Raw genomic sequence first — 19,002 nt, 5'->3', positions numbered from 1 at the left:
AAAGCCAAAATAGTAGTTCAATTGTTTCCAACACCTCCCCCTTGGTAAGAATTTTTTTGTGACACGTATGTCAGCGGTATTTGTGTTAGTCCCTTGGTGACTGCATGGCAACATAACATGTTCGGCACGCGCTGGAAAGAATCAGTCTGAAACTGCCGTAATCGAGTGAGACTACTCTGCGATGAAACGTTCCTTTCCAGAATGGTAAGCCCTTCTTATGGCCAACAAGTCGCTCCTCTTCGCGGTAGACCAACGATATTCGGTAATGTATACGAAAAAAATGTTGTGTTTCTTCTCGACACCTCTGGTTCCATGTACCACAGTTTGGATGTTGTCAAAGAACACTTACTCGAAGTTCTCTTCGCGCGGGCGATTTCTGGTAGAGATACTATGTTCAACATCATTGAATTTAACGAAGAAGTAAACAAATGGGCGGACAGATTAGTGACATGTACTCCGCGTACTGTGAGTGTTGTTAGCGAATGGATCCACGAACTGAAATGCGGAACATCAACAAACACCATGGAAGCCTTGATTGAAGCTTATGGTGATGATGGAATGGATGCTATCTATTTAGTCACTGATGGCCTACCTGACCAGAGCCCTCCGGTTATAATAGAAAACGTCCGTCGCCTGCACAAAGGTCGGCCAATACACGCGATATATCTCACTGGTACTCACTCTGATCCAGCAGCAAAGGAATTCCTTGAAGAGTTGGCTAAAATCACTAAGGGTTCCTTTCACTGCATAAGCCTCACCCTCTATGGTAGGATACAGAAGGTCACGCCGATCTTCAATCAGAAGACTGAATTTATGAGGCATTACAATGGTGAATTCTTATCCCCCAACCTTACCTCATTGTTCAGTAGCAACACTACCCCTCACTGTCCTACCTCAGCACCCCCCGCATCAGGGTTTGTCCCCAGGATATATGATCCAGGGACTCCTGTCACTCTCCTCAAGGTACCTCATGGAAGTGTTCCTATTCCTTATGTCTCATGGAGTAAGTATGATCAGGACAGAGGGACATCACAGGTCCTGCAGTATGCTGATGCGGTACTGGCCTCGCGAGGGCTGTCAAAAGACAGCGATAAAGCCATTGGTAACACTAGTGTACCAGTGGCTGCCAGTGTAATGAAGGGAATGAAGGTACTGGCAAAGAAAGATTCAGATGGCCTTTTCTACATGGCATCTGTCAAAGAACAGGTAAATGAATGCTACATGACTGTACAATGTACAGGGTAAACTATGACGGATGATAAGTATAATTATTGTCCGTTATGGGGGTACAGTGCATCCAGCTGTGCTGCTGGGATATAGAGATGTATTGGTTGCAAGGAATACAATGAGCCCTCCTTCTTTTATTGTTTGGAAGGAAGATGTTCCACAGCCTACAAGTTATAAAAAATAATTATTGTTTGTCTGTTTGGAAGGAAGATGTTCCACAGCCTACAAGTTATAATTGTAGTATTTGTAGGTGCTTTAGTAAAGTTTGACCCTTGTGTCAGTTACATGTAGTGTAGGTCAACATCTACTGTCACTATGATTTCAATGATCTCAGGGCTGTTTATCTGTAATCAAGGCTGAATATTGGATGAAAAGTCAAATCAAATGGTCAGATCTGGGTCACACATTGTACATGAGTGTAACTGAGTGCTACTGAATGAGAATGAAGATCTTCTGTAGAGTATCTCTCTCTCAGGAGGACAGGAAGTCAAGTACAGATAATTAAATGTCAAATCAATAGTTATTCCAGATTAAATTTTCAACCTATAATCATGTAATTATAACCAATAGAGTCACAAAATAAATGAAATTTTATTGTTCAATTAAGGGAGAAAACAACACATTTGTGGTAGAGTTTGACAAGTGCCCTGCCCTTCGCAAGTCACATCTACAAGAAGTAGCCCTGTATGACATGATTGCTTATAAAGATGCCATACGACATCATGTGTGTATTGGAGACAAAGTGTTAGCACCATGGCAGGATGATGGACGATATGGACCAGGTACTGTTCTAGATGGAGTGGACCGCAGGGATCTTCAACCACAAGGTATTATAAAAAAGAAAAAAACATCTCACCCTTTGTACTTCAATGTACCATGAGTGATTGATTTGTTAATCCAAACAAGAAATGGACCTAAATTAATTCAGTCATTTTTAGGGTACAGCTGTACAAGCATTAATTTATTACTTGAAGGGTGAAAGGTTATCAAGGTTCAAGACTGGAACACTTGGATTTTTATTAGTGAGACGTGAGTGGTCCAGTGGTCAGTGTGCTGGACTCTGGGTCGGATGGTTCTGTCTCCTGCAGGGTTAGGGGTTAATTTCCCACGCATGAGATTGCTGTGTGATGGATGTCCTCCCCTGGGGTGGGATGGGTGGGAAGGTGAGATCGTTACATGGACTGAAGTGGCAGCCAGAAGCACCTGATAAAATGCTGACGTCCTATCTCAACCTTAACAAAAACATGTAACAAACCTGTAATTCATTATTTTCTGCAAAAGGTTTGAATAAACATCATCATCATTTCGTAGTACGGCTTGCACTTATATTGCTGTATTTAGTTGTCGACAATAGCTACTAGTATTTAGTAGATTATCATGAAGTTGCTGTGTATGAATGTTGAGAAACAAATTTGTAATAAACTGAGCCAAAAGGCAAACTTAAGTCAAACCCACCTTTCCCTTGCCCCTCCCACCCCTATCCAACTAGGAAAATGTTATCAGGAATAGGCAAAAAGGTCATTTCAAGAGAGATTTCTCCGTGTTAAGTTAAAAATTATTTTTGTATTGTATACAGTTTTTGTATGGCTGGCATTGTAACTAACTCAAAGTGTCTGCTCAGTGAGGGTGTCCCTTTACAAATCATAGAGAATTATAGTGCATTCTCTATGGAAACAAGATTGACAAGCATCTTTCTGGCACTTTCTACATGTAGCTCTGTGCATGTCTTCAACCACCATTGTTTTCCCTTTTTCTTTTCTCTCTTTTTTCCTTGTCTTGTTTAGGTTATGAAGGAGGTAACATTCTTGTAGCTTTTTACAATGGCCAAACAGAGCAGTTATCCCCAGGTGTGGCTGTAAGAATACCACTGGCTGTGTTTGATCGTATTGTAACTGAGCTTCAGCTCCCAGAGTCCCAGCGTAGAAAAATACGACTTGCTGCTGACACCTCAACCCCACCCTACCAAGGAAGACCTCCACCTGTTCACACCACGTGGCAACGGCCATTCAGCCCTCCACGGCACCACAAACGGGCTATATCCGAACATAATTCGAAAGACGCTCTCGGTGAGAAGATAAAATCACAGCTGGAGAGAAATAGGCATCTTTTGGAAAGGGTGAAGTTCGAGGAAGAGGGACAGGAGGACGGAAGTGTTTCTGATGCAGACGAACAGGAAGCTAATGGGGAACATGATCATAGGGAAGACACTTACAAACATGCGGAAACGTTTGATGCTTGTGTTGGAACAGAAGATATTGGTATAAACTCAATTGTTATATTTACTGAAAGAAAATTTTTATCAAGGCTAGTAGCAATCAATTAACGACGGAAACTAGTCTAATTAAAAGAGGTAAATATTTTGATCCTCAAAATTGAAAATAGCGAAGAAAGACTGCAAATAGAGCACTTTGTAACTGATTCTCGTAAAAAAAAGAAAAGGTAAAAAAAAGTTAAAAAAAAAGCAAGCCAAAGCAATCAGAGCAGCTAATCAGTCGATTTTTTGAAAGCAAAGCAAGCGCTCTAGAGACCCTGCAAAGCGTCCGCGTTCGTTTTTTCCCTTGGACTCTGGAACGTGATATAGAAGGAAAAAAGAAAGTCTGTAAACAAGTTAGGTTGAAACATGACCGCGACAGAAGTAAACTTTTCACAGGGCCAAAGAGAACTCAAAGTACAAAGCACACTACCAACCTTTAGCGAAAAAATGGCTTGAATGACCAGCCTCACTGATACTGAGAGTTTAACGGAGTGAGACTTATGACGTTTTAATTTGATAATTTTTAACCCAATCATCAACTCTTTGATTCGACAGATTTTAAAAGATACGTAGATCCAGTGATACCTGTGGGAACTCCTCTAACAAAAGCAGGTGGAAAGCCAGAGGCTAAGAAACGCTGGCGTTGGTGGAGCTCAGGGGTACCTCCCCGACCCCCAAGGTTCAGAGAGACAGCACTGGCAAAGCCCCCCGAGGTACGGGATGATAGAAACCAGCGTCCGATTTACCAGGAGTATCAGACTGTAGCAGGTGTACCGTTTCCTTCTGGCACAGGTAACGTTTAACTTAGTAACTTTTTCATGTGTAGGTTGGAGTCATGACTAAGAATTAATAATAGTTGTTGCCAATAACTAATGGTATAAATCTACTAATATGCTATAGCAAATGATGTAATCTTATTGCTACACCACTTGCCGAGTAAATAGTGTAATTATCCGCACGTCTGAAGTCTGAATGACGAAATCATGTAGATTTTTTCCAAAGACGTTAAATGATACGTTCTTGTTTTCCATGTGCGGTGATGGATTCAGGCTTCTCCCCCCTCAACCCCCCTCATCAACGATTACCATAGAAATCTCGAGTTAATCATTGGATGTTGTAAATTAGGTAGCCATTGCATGGCGCGCAGTGAAACTTATTGGTGATTGAGTAAAGGTTTGAAGTTGGCCTCAAGTAGACTGTTGATTAAATGGACGACTCGATTTAGGCCGTGAGCTATTGTTTTTCCAATTTATTCTGAGCTTTCGCTGATTAACGTTCTTGTTAGAGATACAGTAGCTCAAGGCCTCAATCGCATCGAACAGTTAATCATTGGTGATTGTTTTTTTTTCGATTGGGGAGGCTCGTCCACGTTTTTATGTGGGCTTACCACGAGTCACAACTGACTGCTCAACCAGAGAATAATTTCGTAATTAATCAGAACTTCTCCGGCTGGTTCAGTCAATTCTTAACTTTGTATCCAATGTCCTCTTGGATTTTTCGCAACAAAAAGCTCAAGGGCTCATTCCTAACTGGAAATATAATCCCCTACAGTACCGTTTAAAAGTAAATCGACAGTCTCTCGACTGTGGAAAACTTTCGAGGACCAGTTCGAGTGTCGGAACTTTCAAGATGCATTTCAGATATTTTCGGATACAGTTTCAAGATATGAGAGACGATAGTGTTAAGAAAATTTCGCGGGCTCAATTTTGTTCACGACTCTTTTGTCCACTTTTCAGTGGATATTTACTGCTGGTGTGCATTTAACGTACCCATAACCTACTAATCGGTTTGCGCATGCACCGAGGCTATCCAAGGCATACCAAATCGTTTATGCTTTTTAAATAATTATGACCTTTGCAACCGACAATGAAATAGTTATTACTATGTATTTTTCAGATAAAAAATTCCAAGATGGGGAGTGGCATCCCCACCATCAGTGGAAGAACACTGGTAAGGCCCTGGTAAGATCCGGCCCACCACAGCTCAAACATCACGAATACCAGACATCCAAGGGAGTGCCTTTCCCATCGGCAACAGGTAACTTGCAACTGAGTTGAACAAACAACATGACATATGATAAATGGTAGAGAATGCGTTAAAAAAACTTGAACCCAATGTATCTTCAGAGATTCCTTAGCTGTTTGATGAAAGCTTCGTTTTCGGTCGTTTACTCTGGACCAGATAGTCGGTGTTTACACATTTCTCAACTCTGGAGAACTTTAATGAACAGTTTTATTTTCGATAACTAAAAACAACGTTTTGAGTATGAAAGGTAGACCAAGCCCGAGAAAAATTATACGAATTTATATAAAAAAGTGTCACCAATTGTGATCACTTCTTCTCTCAGTTCACGATCAGCACTTTGATTTGACCTTCTTTGTTATTCCCATCTCCAAGATAAGAAGTTCAACACCGGTTCCGATGGAAACTGGCGACCAGAAGACAATGGTACCTCAGTTCAGCGGTCATCTAATTGGGAAGATGGTTTGGGACGTGGAGACATCGAGAAAAATAGAAAGGAGAGAAGAAGACTGGAGAGTAAAAGAGACGCCAATGAAAGATACCACGCACAAATAATAAGAGACTCCGTTGATAAACAACAGAAAGAACAGGCCAGGCAAGAGTATCATAGGTGAGAAGCTTCGCCCATATATCAGTCCTCTATAGTATTTTTGTTTTTTCAAATCTCTGGCATTCTGTTGTTCCATTGCAGAAAAAAGGTCGACGAACGAACTCGTCAAATTTCGGAGCAATCTGCAGAAAAAGCACGTCAAGAGAGCCAGAGAATGGAGCACAAGAGGCAATCAACTGAGAGGGTTTGCAAAAAGGAGCAAGAAAGACAAGAAAAAGCCGACACATGGAAGCAATCAAGGATAGAAGCCATGAAAGAACGGAGAACCCAACACGAGGAAATGGAGAACAGTTACGAAAGAGCTGCACAAGAACAAGAGTCACAAAGACTAGTAAGTGTAGAGAGTAAACGATTGATTAACCCTTGTGGGGAAAAATTCGTTGAGATATACGTTTCTCGAACTCGTCGCAAATATTTTAGAGATGTTGTAGAAAATCTTTATTATTAAAGTCTCCTTCTCTATCCTTACTTTAAGCTACAAACCTCAAATTCGACTAGTATGGCCTGCGGAGCAGGCCTACGGTTGGCGATCAAGTGCTTAGAGAGATTTTTTTTTTCGGAAAATTATAGCTGCCATCTTTGATTTCAACAGTAGTGGAAGACTAAGGAGGGAAAGAAATTTGTACCAAGGGGGTGATCGATGGTCAAAAGGAGTGGAAGGTTAGGGACAATAGAATTTCTAACCTTTTCCCGCCCCCTCCCCCTACCGACCAATTTAAACATTAGACGATCGCGAGCTTGTAACGTTAATTCGCTCTGAGAAGACGCCTACACTGCACGCTATATGTATATAGAAAAAAAACATACTCGTATATTGTCAACGAAAACGTTCTGTTGTAAATGCAGTTGATTGATGTTAATATTTGACGCACAGACTAAATCTTGTGTCCATCGTTTCTGTGCAGAGTGGACTGAAGGACAGAGAACAAAAGAGAGTAGAGGCGCACCACAATCGATTGGAGACCGAGAGGAGAATGGGGATAGACAGGGAAGACCAGCTGAAACATCGGGAGCTGGATCGACAAACGAGAATACAAAGGATAAAAGGGGAGGCTGAACAGAGAAAAGAGATGAAAATTCATGTGAAACAACAAAGTGAACAGAGATACCGAGCCAGTATTCTTCCTTGAACACAGAGAGGAAATGCAAAACGACTGATGATTGGTTGTCAATGAGAGAAAATCAGGCGATAGTCAACCCCCGGAGAACGGATCCGGGTATCACAGCTATTAAAAGTGTTTTGTTCGAAGTCTAACAACAGAGCCCGTCAGAGAACAGTTCTGAGTTTACGATCCCTGGGACCACTATGCGTATCTGCAAACTTCAAAAACAAACACGAAAGATATTACACTTTTCATTTACAAACGGCTGAAAATTTTTATTGCCGTTCGCGAGGAGATTTAGTTGATACGATATACAATCTAGATAACATTTGGCCAATAACTGATGAGAACTTGTGCCCTCATGAAATATTGATCATAGGTCGACAAGTTACCAGCTGAGATTTTATTGACGCGCTGACAAACTCGAAGTGAGATGGACCATGAACGGTATTGTTTTCGCTCGAAAATGAGGAAAGTCACCTTTAGCAATAGACTTAAAGTCAGCAAAAGTGTGACTACATCTGTCTTGTACTCTGTCTTGCTACTATAGTCTTTGCGTCCCCAAGATACTTGCAGTGAACTTTGGCCTTTTTCAAGGAATCAGACCTAAACAGTTTGTTGAGCAATAGTTTCATTTCTTATTCCTTTTGAAACCTAAAAGCGAAATCTAGAAAGTGAATGATTTATTTTTGAATTTTGTGATTTTCTGGGTTTTTAGGCTTATGTTACCTAAATTAATGAGGCAAGGAAATCTTTCTTCCCTTTTTTCGAATTTCAACGATTGCTTGCACTGCACAGCTCAATGTATTAGCGCAGATAACCTCTCTGACACGGACAACGAAAACACAAAAAAATTGTCCCTTTTAGCGCGTTTTCCGTTCTAGTAAGGTCACCATAATGAATTTAAAACTCAAAGGACTGTTTCAGTGCCTAGTAGAGACAGATGTATATGCACCTCTATGCGTTGACATACGTAAAGAGACGGTTGTCTTACATTAAAAGAAAAGGAATTACAACAATGCCGTACCTAAAAAGGAATTTGTAACTAGTATTAAATAAAAACTGTTTCACAGGATTTTGTTCTTGTGGGAGATTTGGCATTGTAAACCACCCATTGATTTTCAAGGGCTTATATTTGCTCCTTTACGTCACGTGGTGCAAAATCACCGGACAGTTATCACGTTATAACCCAGTCTATTTCGATATCTGTCGTCCGATTATTTCGTCGAAAAGAAACAAAGCCAGCAGGAGAAAAGCGACTCAAGAGTTACATCCTTTCATCTCTGTTGAAACAAACTCGTTTCAAAGAGTTCAGTGCCAGTGATATTAAAAAGCTGGTCGCAAATACACATCCACCATTAGGCAACACTGGCTTTTTTAACGAGTGGTTCATGCGCGTGATGAAAATCAACGGGAGGGTTATAAAGTAAATAAACACCTTTCTGGCTTGCTGGTGTATGTCCGCGAATAATGTCCATAGAGGGAGAGATAGACCTCAAAATTTCAGGGTTTCCCTTGAGGCTTCGCTTCTCGGTCAAATATATATTTTTCGAACAGTCATACAAGCCGCCTTGGGGGGATTATCAACCAATTAAATATTTATGTAAGAATGACTGACCAAGACCTTAAGGACATATATAAGCAAGGTTTATCCTATCGTCTAATGACACCGTTCGTTGTCTAGGGTTTCACTGTATTCAGGTTCCTGAATCTAACTAAAAGGTGTGAAGATTACGGGTTTATTATTAGAAAGCATAGGGAAAAATTTCCATTGTACGCGTGTAAGTGTATTGCTGTACAACGTTCCGTTATGAAGAGATAAACTGAACGAACATAATGGGAACAAAAATTCCTCGAAATACTATCCTCAACCACCCGTTACTGAGGCTTTCTTTGGTTATGGTGGCGATTCTTTTTTCCTTCCTTGTTGGATTTTTCATAAACTCAAGTTCTCTATCAAAACGCTTGGAAACAGAACTAGAAATAAAATCAAATGAGCAGCGAGGTGCTTACGACGTTCAAACAGAACTTTTACGATCATTTAAGGCGGAAAATCTCGAGAACAATTCAAGGTTAGTACTTAAAATTGATGTTTTCTGGCCCAGCGAAGTTGACGTCTTTACCAACCCGGGGTTTAACCAGGGCTTGGCGTTCATCAACGCAATGCAACTTTCGGTTTTTTTTTTTTTTTAAGGCTGTCTGTTTTGATGCCCATCTTCTCTCACACCAAGGGGTAATTGGTCGAGGCAGCAAGATTTTTCCCTTCGTTCAGCCGCAGCAAACTATCTTTGAGCCTTTTCCAGGCTTTGAACATTTTCATGGATAAAATCAACAAATTATAGCAGCAGTATTCCACAGAATAGAATGTGGTGATTTGACCGCAATTCAAAGTTGGGAACGCAATCAAACTCCATAAGCCTTGATTAAATACCTACGGCGTTAAAGTATCTAATTTTTGCCCCATCTTCTACATGAGGCCTCTGTTTAACAGCGATCCAACGTTTGATCGAGAAGATGCGCTTTATTAAATTGAAAAAGGACTGCTTTGAATTAAGAAGGGCCCTAACATTGTTCAATTTGATTTACAGGTATTTTTCTAGTGAGCCACATTTTGCTGGTTCAAAACGCAACAACGACTTAGCCCACTACATTGCTAAGAAATGGCGAGAGTATGGCTTTGATGATGTTAAAATGCCAAAGTATGATGTGCTCATGGATTCACCACGAAAAGATCGACAGAGCAAAGTGGAAATTCATCGTAATGGCCGTGTAATTTTTAAATCTCGATCCGTTGAAAAGGTTTGATAGGCTTCTTTTAATTTGTACCTAGCACCCTTAGACCATTAACCATAACATCAGTATATAATGCATTTATCCATACATTTCCTATGGTAATGGCAAGAAGAATCCGTAAAACAATCAAGAGCTTCTTGGACATAATCATGTTCTTCATTCTAATGACCCTGATAATGGGATTCAGGGCTAACACTGTAAGGAGAAAGTAGATGTTGGTCATTCCAGGGGTTTACGCGTTAATAATTAATTTGAATCATTCACGCACGATTAGTGCCACCTCATTAGTATTTGGCAACTTTTCTTTTATAATCGGAGCTTGCAGAGAGGCACATGTATAGAGACCTACTGTTTTTTTTTTTTACTCCCTTTAATAAATAGTAACCCTCTTCCTATATTGGAATTCCGATCGTTTTCGTCCTGTCAAGGAAGATGGAAAATTAGTTGAGTAATCGGAAGGTTCAGAAATATTGGTAGTAAATGACAATGTTATACGGGAGAATGGGAAACCAGTTTTGGTCCAAATTAATGCAAATTTAGCAGAGTGGACTTCGAAACCAATCAGGATTAAAATGCGCACGGGGAGATGTCTGTATAACAGAGTGGGTAATCCGGAAGCCTGCGGCACCCTCCTCTGAGATCAACAGATCTAAAGAGATCATGTGCACCAGAAACTCGTTCCCGAGTCCATCCCTATCCTTAACGACGAAGGTAGTGGATGGAAGGAAATTTTCCATAGGGAAAGGCTCATCCCCAGTTTCAGGGAAGCTGTTATTTGACCGCTTTTCCACTAGCACTTTACCTTTTCGTTATCGCTTGAGAGACCAGTGTATACATTTTTTAAACACCTATCGCCCGCTTTTAACATTCCAAACGCTCAAATATTTCACTAACAGATTTTACGCGAAGATGAAAAGAAAGGTAAAAGTACCCCAATTTTCCTGGCTCATTCCCCCAGTGGGGTGGTAGAAGGAGAAGTTGTGTACGCTGACTTTGGTACTAAAGAGAATTTCATGCATTTGAAAGCCGTGGGCGTGTCCATAAAAAACAAAATTGTTCTTGCGCGACTAGGCAAGATGTATAGAGGAAACAAGGTATGTATTTTGTAATTGACTTAATGGACCAGTTATTATTTATCATCTGTTAGGGAGGGACTATAGAAAATTGACTGCCGATTAGCTGCTAACATGATGAAAGGGGGGATCAGAAAGATATTACAAAGCCTTAGGGGGATCAGGTCAATTCTACAGTGATACAACCAAAATCCTTTAACCCTCCCCCCCCCCCCGCATTAAATAATGACTGCTCCTTTACGTCCATCTAGTTACACAAAAAGACGACCTTACAATGAATTAATCCGAATTTTGAAACAAAAGCTAAAATTATCTTCTAAAGGTCCTCAATGCCGCCTCACACGGCGCATCTGCAGTCATCATCTATAACGATCCTGAACAGTATGCACCAGAGGGAACCAACAACACTTTCCCTAACTCGTGGTGGCTTCCTGACTCTGGGACCCAACGTGGATCAGCAAGAAAGGCAACGGGGCCTGGTGACCCACTTACCCCAGGCTTTCCCTCTGTGGATGGTATATACCGAGAGGCACTAAATGGGAGTGATTCATTGCCAATCCCTGCTATGGTTCTATCTTATGGGGATGCACAAGAAATACTACGTCGAATGAAAGGTCAGTACCCTTTTAGCGTCGGAAGGGGGGTGTTACTTAGGGCTGGGAGCCCTAACTAGTCTGTTACGTAACAAGAAAATCTTTCGGGCGAAACTGTTACGATAATTCTGAAAACGAAAGTCTGCAGAAAGCGTAGACGTGCAATGATTTGACGACTTTTTGCCTTGCATGCTATGCTTTTTCTTCCCAATTTTATCTTTTGATTTATGACATTGTCCATTCGAGGAGTGGGCACGACTTGAATAGAAAGCGACATTAAAGTCACCTTTTCTCTGAACTTTCCCTATCTCCACAATTTTAACGAATTTTGTTTTTAACATGACAGGTCTTAAAGCACCAAAGAGTTGGCGAGGAGGTTTGCAGTTAACCTACTGTATTGGACCTGGATTTAAAGACAAAACTCTTACTTTGCGTGTCGAGGTCAACAACAGCTTGGAAACCAAAACCATTTATAACGTGATCGGCCAGATCAGAGGTACTGTAGAACCCGACCGTTATGTACTCATGGGAAATCATCGAGACGCCTGGGTATTTGGTGCTGCCGATCCTGTCAGCGGTACTGCTGTGTTAATGGAATTATCACGTGGACTAGGAAAGTTAATTGGAAAAGGATGGAGGCCACGCCGGACAATAATGCTTTGCAGCTGGGACGCTGAAGAAAGTGGTGCTGTTGGATCGACAGAATGGGTCGAGGAAAATGCTCAAATTCTTCAAAATCGCGCTGTTGCTTATCTCAACATAGACCAAGCTGTTAATGGTAATTTCAGTCTTAATGTCGATGCCAGTCCTTTACTCAAACAGTTGGCCGTTCGGTTGACCAAAGAAATCTGTGATCCAACAGTTCCAGATACTTGCAAAAGCATGTACGAAGTCATGTTGGAGAGAGATGTTACTAAACACGTTAATGGCTGCGCAACATGTGATGATTTGTCATTTGGCAGTGATTATGGTGCGTTTTACCATTTCCTTGGCATTTCATGTGCAGATTGGTCTTACATCTTTGGAGGAAGGTACAACATCAGGAGAGCGTATCCCGTTTATCACTCCGTGCATGACACGTTTTACTGGATGAAAACTTTTGTTGATCCCGAGTTTCAAACTCATCTGGCCGTGACAAAATTTGCAGGGGCGTTTCTTCTCAAACTTTCCGATTCTGAACTCTTACCTCTCAATACAACTACTTACGGAGAAGTCTTACAATCAAAGGCCGTTCTCTTAGAAAAGAATGCTACACTCAGGGTGCATAACATCAGCACGGCTGCTTTTTCTCGTGCAGTCAGGAGCTTTGCGAAAGTTTCGCATCATTTTGAAAGAGGCAAGTTAAAAGAGAAACCAGAGAACTACCGCATCCTGAATGATCAAATGATGCAAGTCGAGAAAGCGTTTATACAAACTGTGGAAGTAAACGACTGGAAACTGTCCAGACATGTAATATATGGCCTCAACGACGAAAATCTGTACGGTGACTTGTTCTTTCCGCGAGTACATTATGCCATGATCAAGGCGAAAAAATCAGGAGATTGGAAACTGGTGGAAAAAGAAATGTCTTTGCTGACACATGCCATTACTTCTGCTGCAAATGTTCTCAAACCCATATGAAGACGAAGATAATTTCAAACTTTTGTTTGGAACTAGTTTGAATTGGTTCCCTTCGTGATATTGTCATGTCCTATGCATGACAGCTGTCAGCTAGAGAAAACACATTTTTATACACCCTATGGTCGAAATGCAATATGTATGAGTTAGCCTATGGATTTAGGCTTCAAACTATAGAGCGGTTAAGGATTGTTGATATCCAGATAGTTATCCAGATATCCGGATAGTTGTATCCAGATCAAAGTCCGAAAAGAAACCTTGCTCTTACTGTAAGTGCTTCCCGCTACCCGGAAGAAAACAAATATAGCACAGAAGAACTGTAAAGGAGGCCGAACAAAAAAGGCAGGAGGTTAGACTCCGTCGTACCATGATTCCGAAATCGGGATGAACTCTCAAGCTCTGCAAACCAAGCTGTTTTTACAATTCACGAGAGTTTTGTTTGTTTGTTAGATGTTTTTCGGATTTAGTTCTGGTTTTTAGTTTTTCTCTTGTATCTATCAGTAACGTATTCCCTTTTAGGCACAAAGGCAACTTCATGACTAAGAAAGCATAGTTGCTCGTTCGTATGGGATAGTTCTTAATTGGTTAGTTGTTATAAAAAGGATGTTACTAAAACTGATAACAGGGAACGGGGAACGGGGAACGGGTGTACAGCGGTAACCGCCTGAGAATTCAAAATGGCGGAGTAAAAGGGTCTGGGAACTAGTTTTGAGCACGTGCTCTTCGAACGCGATCGTCGAAGCAAAAAGCATGGACGGTAAGTGTAGGTTGTAGGATTTTACTTTGAAATGTTGAGTGCCTCATAAATTTAGTTTTTGTCTGGCACACACTGCAGGTTGCATAGAAATCAAATCCTCGGAGAGGTGAGTATCTTAAAATTCATGCACAACATTTGAACAATCAACTCAGAACTACAAGCTCGCGGCATTTAGCATGTCTTCAAAGCTTTTTGGAGGGCCTTTCGAAGATTAAATGTTAAATTAAATGTTGGATAACATGTTAAATTAAATGTTATTAAAAGTTCTGTCAGTGTTTGATTTCTCTATTGTTTACATGGAAGTTTATGGGTCGGTACAAAGATATATTCGTGATGTTATTTTGCGGTAAGGTAAGCAGATATCTGCAGTTAGTAATCTTAATAACTAGGCTGGTTATTACATTTCCTAGCTCATTTCTGTTAATCTAAGATATTACCTCCTTGCTACTTATCTGCAAAAAATGCTGTTGGGCAATGCAAACAACCAACATACCCAAACTCTGCCAAAAGATGCAGATTTCAGGAAGGAAAAACGAAGAGAGACGTCAGAACAAATGATGGCAGCCATTGCAGAAACGTTGACTTCGAATTCTCGATTCGGAATACTAGGCTTCGTGGCTTCGCCTGAAAAATAGTTAAATAAAAGCGAGTCGTCTAATTTCGCTGCAAGGGGCGACCTAGCGATAAAATCAGTGTTTGTAAACATCGTTTACTCTGCCATTTTGAATTCTCTGGTGGATTACCGCTGTACACCCGTTCCCCGTTACCAGTTTTAGTAACATCCTTATAAAAAAGCTCAAATTTAATTTTCACCGTCAATAAACTAGATATGAATGACCTCGTTAATGATACTATCAGAGAAGAAGGCCAAAGAAAAGTCTAATTATTTACCTTATAGCGATCGTCAGGAAGCCTGAACAAATTAAAATTGTGTCACTTCAAGCAAAGATCCTTGTAACTCAGACACTCATATCAACAGCAAGGATAGCTCGGCCAGTGAGCTCCCAATTATTTACTTGCGATATTTTGACAGGCTGACCCAGTTTAGCTTTAAAGCTACTTTAAATGGGGGCCTGCATAAACAAAACAAGGCCAGTCCATAACACCGGGAGCTACTTCAGTCTACTCTTTGCGAGAGGTGTGTGGGTTCATTAACGTCCCCTGCTAACCAGTGCAGAGAAGACATCAGTCCGGGTCGGTCATTGAAACGAGATCTAATTTAGGCCGCGGTCTTTTGACGATGAAACTTTGATAGTTTCTTATGTTTGTTGTTTTTTTTTTTTAGTTTGTTTTTTCAAGAAATTAGAATTGTGTTCCGGTGATAAATATAACGATCAGGGGAATTTTTCTGAGATACAATGAAATATATGAAGTTCATATATTTTGAACTGCGGTATTAGATACGTATGATGCACGATCCTCGCAGTAGATAGCGCTATTTAAGCAATAGCGAAAATCATACGTATCTAATACCGCAGTTCAAAATATATGAACTTCATATATTTCATTGTATCTGATTTATCACTTTCACGGGTTTATTGCGAATCAACTTAACGGCCTGCTCCCAGTTGGCTTGTTAGCTCAATTGGTAGAGCGCTGCACTAGTATCGCAGAGGTCAGTGGTTCGAATCCCGTACAGGCCTGATTTTTTTCAGGTCTGATTTTCGCTATTGCTTAAATAGCGCTATCTACTGCGAGGATCGTGCATCATACGGAATTTTTCTGCTTGACTTAAGATTGATTACAACGCAGTTAGAATGAAAAAGGGTAAAAAGTTGTTTTAATAATTAATTCCTTATGTGCTATTGAATTGAGGGGAAGTTTTCTCCGGTTAATATATCTTAAAAGAATTAAGAACTACTGCAAGCATTTTCTGGAATATGGTTATGTAAATTAAAAGAACGGTCTAGAGGAAGTTCATCTAGATCAAAATTCCTGACTTGCATTATGCTAACAGGGTATTCATTTGAGGTAAAACATTTTTGTGGCGAACAATCACGTTCCAAAAATCGCCATTTTTAAATTGAAAACCGCCATCTTTGTTATGACGTAACTATGACGTAGTAACAGTCAAGCATGCTAACTTAGATCCCAGCCAATGTAAACTAGAACAACAGCGGCGAGGAGAGCGCTGCTAATTGAATTCTCGACTAGGAATTTTAATCCAGCCGAGAGGGTGTAATTCATCCATTTATGTTTCAAACGCAACATTGCTCGTCTTCAGGGGAAGAGGAAACCTTTGTCGACGAGGAAAGTCAGGAGAAAGGAGTTTTAAAGAGAGACAGAGACTTGCTCAGTCGCTCACGTCTTGAAACACTCGAGCGGTGCTCTTATGGTAATTGTCTGGAGAAGCCTGCGGAAAACAAGATAGTGTGCTGCCAAGAATTAAGTGTACTAGGTCACCGACTTAATTTGAAAGGTAAAGGTTTTTTTTTTCCTAAAAAGTGCTTGTTCCGCAGTGATAGTTATTTTGCTAAAGAAGACCGTTCTGCCCTCGAAGGATCCATTTCACATTGCTGACTGAATGAAACTAATTCTTTTTGCAGGTTCAGGAACTCAGCCTCGGTGTGTTACTCAACTCGAGTCATTTGGACTTAAGAAGACCCGTGGCTGGCATGCAACAAGTCAGAAATAATAGACTTTAAGATCATCCTTCGTAGACATGCGTGAACACCGATTGATTAGCAACATTTACTTTCCAAAATTAATTGGTAACTGCAGATCTACACAAAAGACAGAAGCTGTTAACAATTAAATTTTGCTTGTTTCCAGCTTTTAGCTTCAAGTTGGAAGTGGTGTTGTAATCTTATCTGCTTCGGATTAACTTAACCGCAGTATTTTTCATTTTCAAATATTTGAGATGTGAGTTGTGAAAAAAATCGACCTGCGCCAGAAAGTCTCATCTGTCAAACGATGTTTACGTCAGAGACTACCTCAAAATAAATCAAACTAAAATGGCACTTTCTATTTCTTTTGAAAGCATCACTACTGGGTATTAACGTCATGTGGTTGGTAGGAAGACATAAAATATTGTTACATAGTGTTTGTTGTGTCCAATCAAACATGGGCACCTGCCTAGCGAAGGATGATTTGTATTTGCTGCAACGTGTTTGTTTGGGTTATCTGCCAGCAATATATTTTCGTAGGAGTATGGAATCGGTAAGGTAATAACAGTTTACTCGGTAGACTCATAACAGACTTAGGAAAGACATGATATATCCATACAATGCCTTTGACACCTTACCTCATGAACTGATTGTTTTGAAATTAAAAGAATATGAAGCAGATGAAGCAACAACCACCCTGATAAAAGATTAGTTATCAAATCGATTCCAAAGAGTGAGACTAGGGGATACACTTTCCAATTGGCAACCTATTTGCAATGGTGTACCACAGGGATCCATCTTCGGCCCTTTACTATTCAACATCTTCATGAACGATCTTTCACATGTCATCGAGAAGTGTACTCTGTCCACTTACGCTGATGACAATCAAATCTTTTACGCCGACAATCACCTCTCCAAAATTGAAGAAACAATCAACAACGATCTTATTAGTACTGATATATGGTTCGCGCGTAATGGTATGAATAGGAACAGTTCAAAATACCAGGCAATGGTGTTGGGAAAACACAAAGGAACTGATGAATCAGTGTTTAAGTGTGAGGAGTCACCACTTCCCATATCCAACACAATGGAACTTCTTGGCGTGATAATCGATGATAAATTGAATTTTGAAAAGCACATTGGTAAAATATGTAGAAAAGTCAGTCAACAGGTGGCTGTGTTAAAAAGGATGCAGAAAATGTTGTCTTTTGAGACTAGAAGGGATCTTTACAAAGCCTTTATTTTGCCACACTTTAATTACTGCTCCGAAACGTGGCACTTCTGTAATAAGAAGTCAGCTGACAAGTTAGAGTTGGTGAACAAACGTGCGCTCCGTTTTGTTTTTAGAGATAAGTCCTCGCCTTATGAGGAACTTTGTAAGCGTATCGGTCTCTCAAGTCTTCGTGAACAGCGATTAGCGAAAATTTTGTCCACTGTCTTTAAGATATTAACCAGTGATGCAGGACCAAAAAGCTTACGTGATCTTATAACAGTTAGGTGCTCCACTTATAATCTTAGGGGCACCACAATACTGGACCTCCCAAAAGTAAAATCAACAACCTTCGGGTCAAGATCATGGAGATATGCTGCATCGAAACTATGGAACGCTTTACCGGACGAGTCTCGAAAGATACAAACATTTACTACTTTTAAAAATTACTTAAAAACATCAGATCTCACGGGACTCTAGCGCGGTGAGGATCTATCTTTAATTATATTTCCTTTTTTTAATTATTACATTTTACATTTTATATATTCAACTCGGTGACTACATTATTAAATTCTTATATTTTAATATTAGCTAGTTCTTAATTCTTAATTTATTTAAATTTAAATACCTTCACAAGGCTTTATAATTTCCTTTTCTCTTTTTATTTCGTGGCGTACCTGTAAACTAGCATTTAGCTAAGCGTTCTGACCACGTTAAATAAATTGATTGATTGATTGATTGATTGGTAATAGCGCACGATGTTGAAAATTGGCTTCGGTCACGGGTGGCGACCGATAATTTACCACACGTGGTCTATTAACATTTCGAGGTTCAATTTATTCGCATCCAAAAATTTTTATTTTTGTAAAAAATCATACGATAAATGAAATGAAGTTTATATTTGTTGAATATAAAAAAGGTTAGCATAGCTTTCAGTTTGAAGCGAACATCAACTGGACAACTTGAAAGCCTTTATTTTGGCAATTTTCAGGCCTAGTTCTTGCAGACTTTGGCAAGCCGTCTTGCGCTCTATGTTTGCCAGCCAAGTTGTCTCTAATATTTCACTTTCTGGTAGCTTGTGGAGGCTTACACCTTTTCCTTTTGTATTTTAATGTGTATTTTGAAATTCAACCATAA

The 19,002-nt window shown here is 40.2% G+C and overlaps 3 protein-coding genes across 3 annotated transcripts; all 3 read left to right on the top strand.

Annotated features, from left to right (window-relative positions):
- The first annotated feature begins 108 nt into the window (after positions 1-108).
- Positions 109-8,291, top strand: LOC111321347 (uncharacterized). Its single transcript, XM_022924195.2, has 8 exons — positions 109-1,206; positions 1,835-2,054; positions 3,012-3,485; positions 4,037-4,273; positions 5,378-5,518; positions 5,879-6,113; positions 6,195-6,444; positions 7,019-8,291. Exons 1-8 carry the CDS (start codon positions 202-204, stop codon positions 7,241-7,243), a joined length of 2,787 nt encoding a protein of 928 aa, XP_022779930.2. The 5' UTR covers positions 109-201; the 3' UTR covers positions 7,244-8,291.
- Positions 8,292-8,433: 142 nt separating this feature from the next.
- LOC111321359 (N-acetylated-alpha-linked acidic dipeptidase 2-like) lies at positions 8,434-15,511 on the top strand. The gene is made up of 5 exons (XM_088761734.1): positions 8,434-9,288; positions 9,805-10,015; positions 10,906-11,103; positions 11,405-11,696; positions 12,022-15,511. The coding sequence occupies exons 1-5, from the start codon at positions 9,053-9,055 to the stop codon at positions 13,293-13,295; spliced, it is 2,211 nt and encodes a 736-aa protein (XP_088617860.1). The 5' UTR covers positions 8,434-9,052; the 3' UTR covers positions 13,296-15,511.
- On the top strand, positions 15,511-18,603 carry LOC148741490 (uncharacterized). Its single transcript, XM_088762013.1, has 2 exons — positions 15,511-16,468; positions 16,596-18,603. Exons 1-2 carry the CDS (start codon positions 16,243-16,245, stop codon positions 16,682-16,684), a joined length of 315 nt encoding a protein of 104 aa, XP_088618139.1. The 5' UTR covers positions 15,511-16,242; the 3' UTR covers positions 16,685-18,603.
- The last annotated feature ends 399 nt before the right edge of the window (positions 18,604-19,002 follow it).

Source organism: Stylophora pistillata, chromosome 1, assembly GCF_964205215.1.
Source record: "Stylophora pistillata chromosome 1, jaStyPist1.2, whole genome shotgun sequence".
Lineage (NCBI taxonomy): Eukaryota > Metazoa > Cnidaria > Anthozoa > Scleractinia > Pocilloporidae > Stylophora > Stylophora pistillata.
This window is presented reverse-complemented; position numbering and strand designations above follow the sequence as displayed.

Bases quoted from the DNA above. Each gene is read 5' to 3' on its own strand.
- LOC111321359 (XM_088761734.1), top strand. From the start codon at position 9,053: ATGGGAACAAAAATTCCTCGAAATACTATCCTCAACCACCCGTTACTG. The intron at 9,289-9,804 runs GTTAGTACTTAA...TTTGATTTACAG, and splicing joins AATCTCGAGAACAATTCAAG to GTATTTTTCTAGTGAGCCAC. The intron at 11,104-11,404 runs GTATGTATTTTG...TATCTTCTAAAG, and splicing joins AGATGTATAGAGGAAACAAG to GTCCTCAATGCCGCCTCACA.
- LOC148741490 (XM_088762013.1), top strand. From the start codon at position 16,243: ATGTTTCAAACGCAACATTGCTCGTCTTCAGGGGAAGAGGAAACCTTT. The intron at 16,469-16,595 runs GTAAAGGTTTTT...TTCTTTTTGCAG, and splicing joins TCACCGACTTAATTTGAAAG to GTTCAGGAACTCAGCCTCGG.
- LOC111321347 (XM_022924195.2), top strand. From the start codon at position 202: ATGGTAAGCCCTTCTTATGGCCAACAAGTCGCTCCTCTTCGCGGTAGA. The intron at 5,519-5,878 runs GTAACTTGCAAC...CCCATCTCCAAG, and splicing joins GCCTTTCCCATCGGCAACAG to ATAAGAAGTTCAACACCGGT. The intron at 6,114-6,194 runs GTGAGAAGCTTC...GTTCCATTGCAG, and splicing joins GCCAGGCAAGAGTATCATAG to AAAAAAGGTCGACGAACGAA.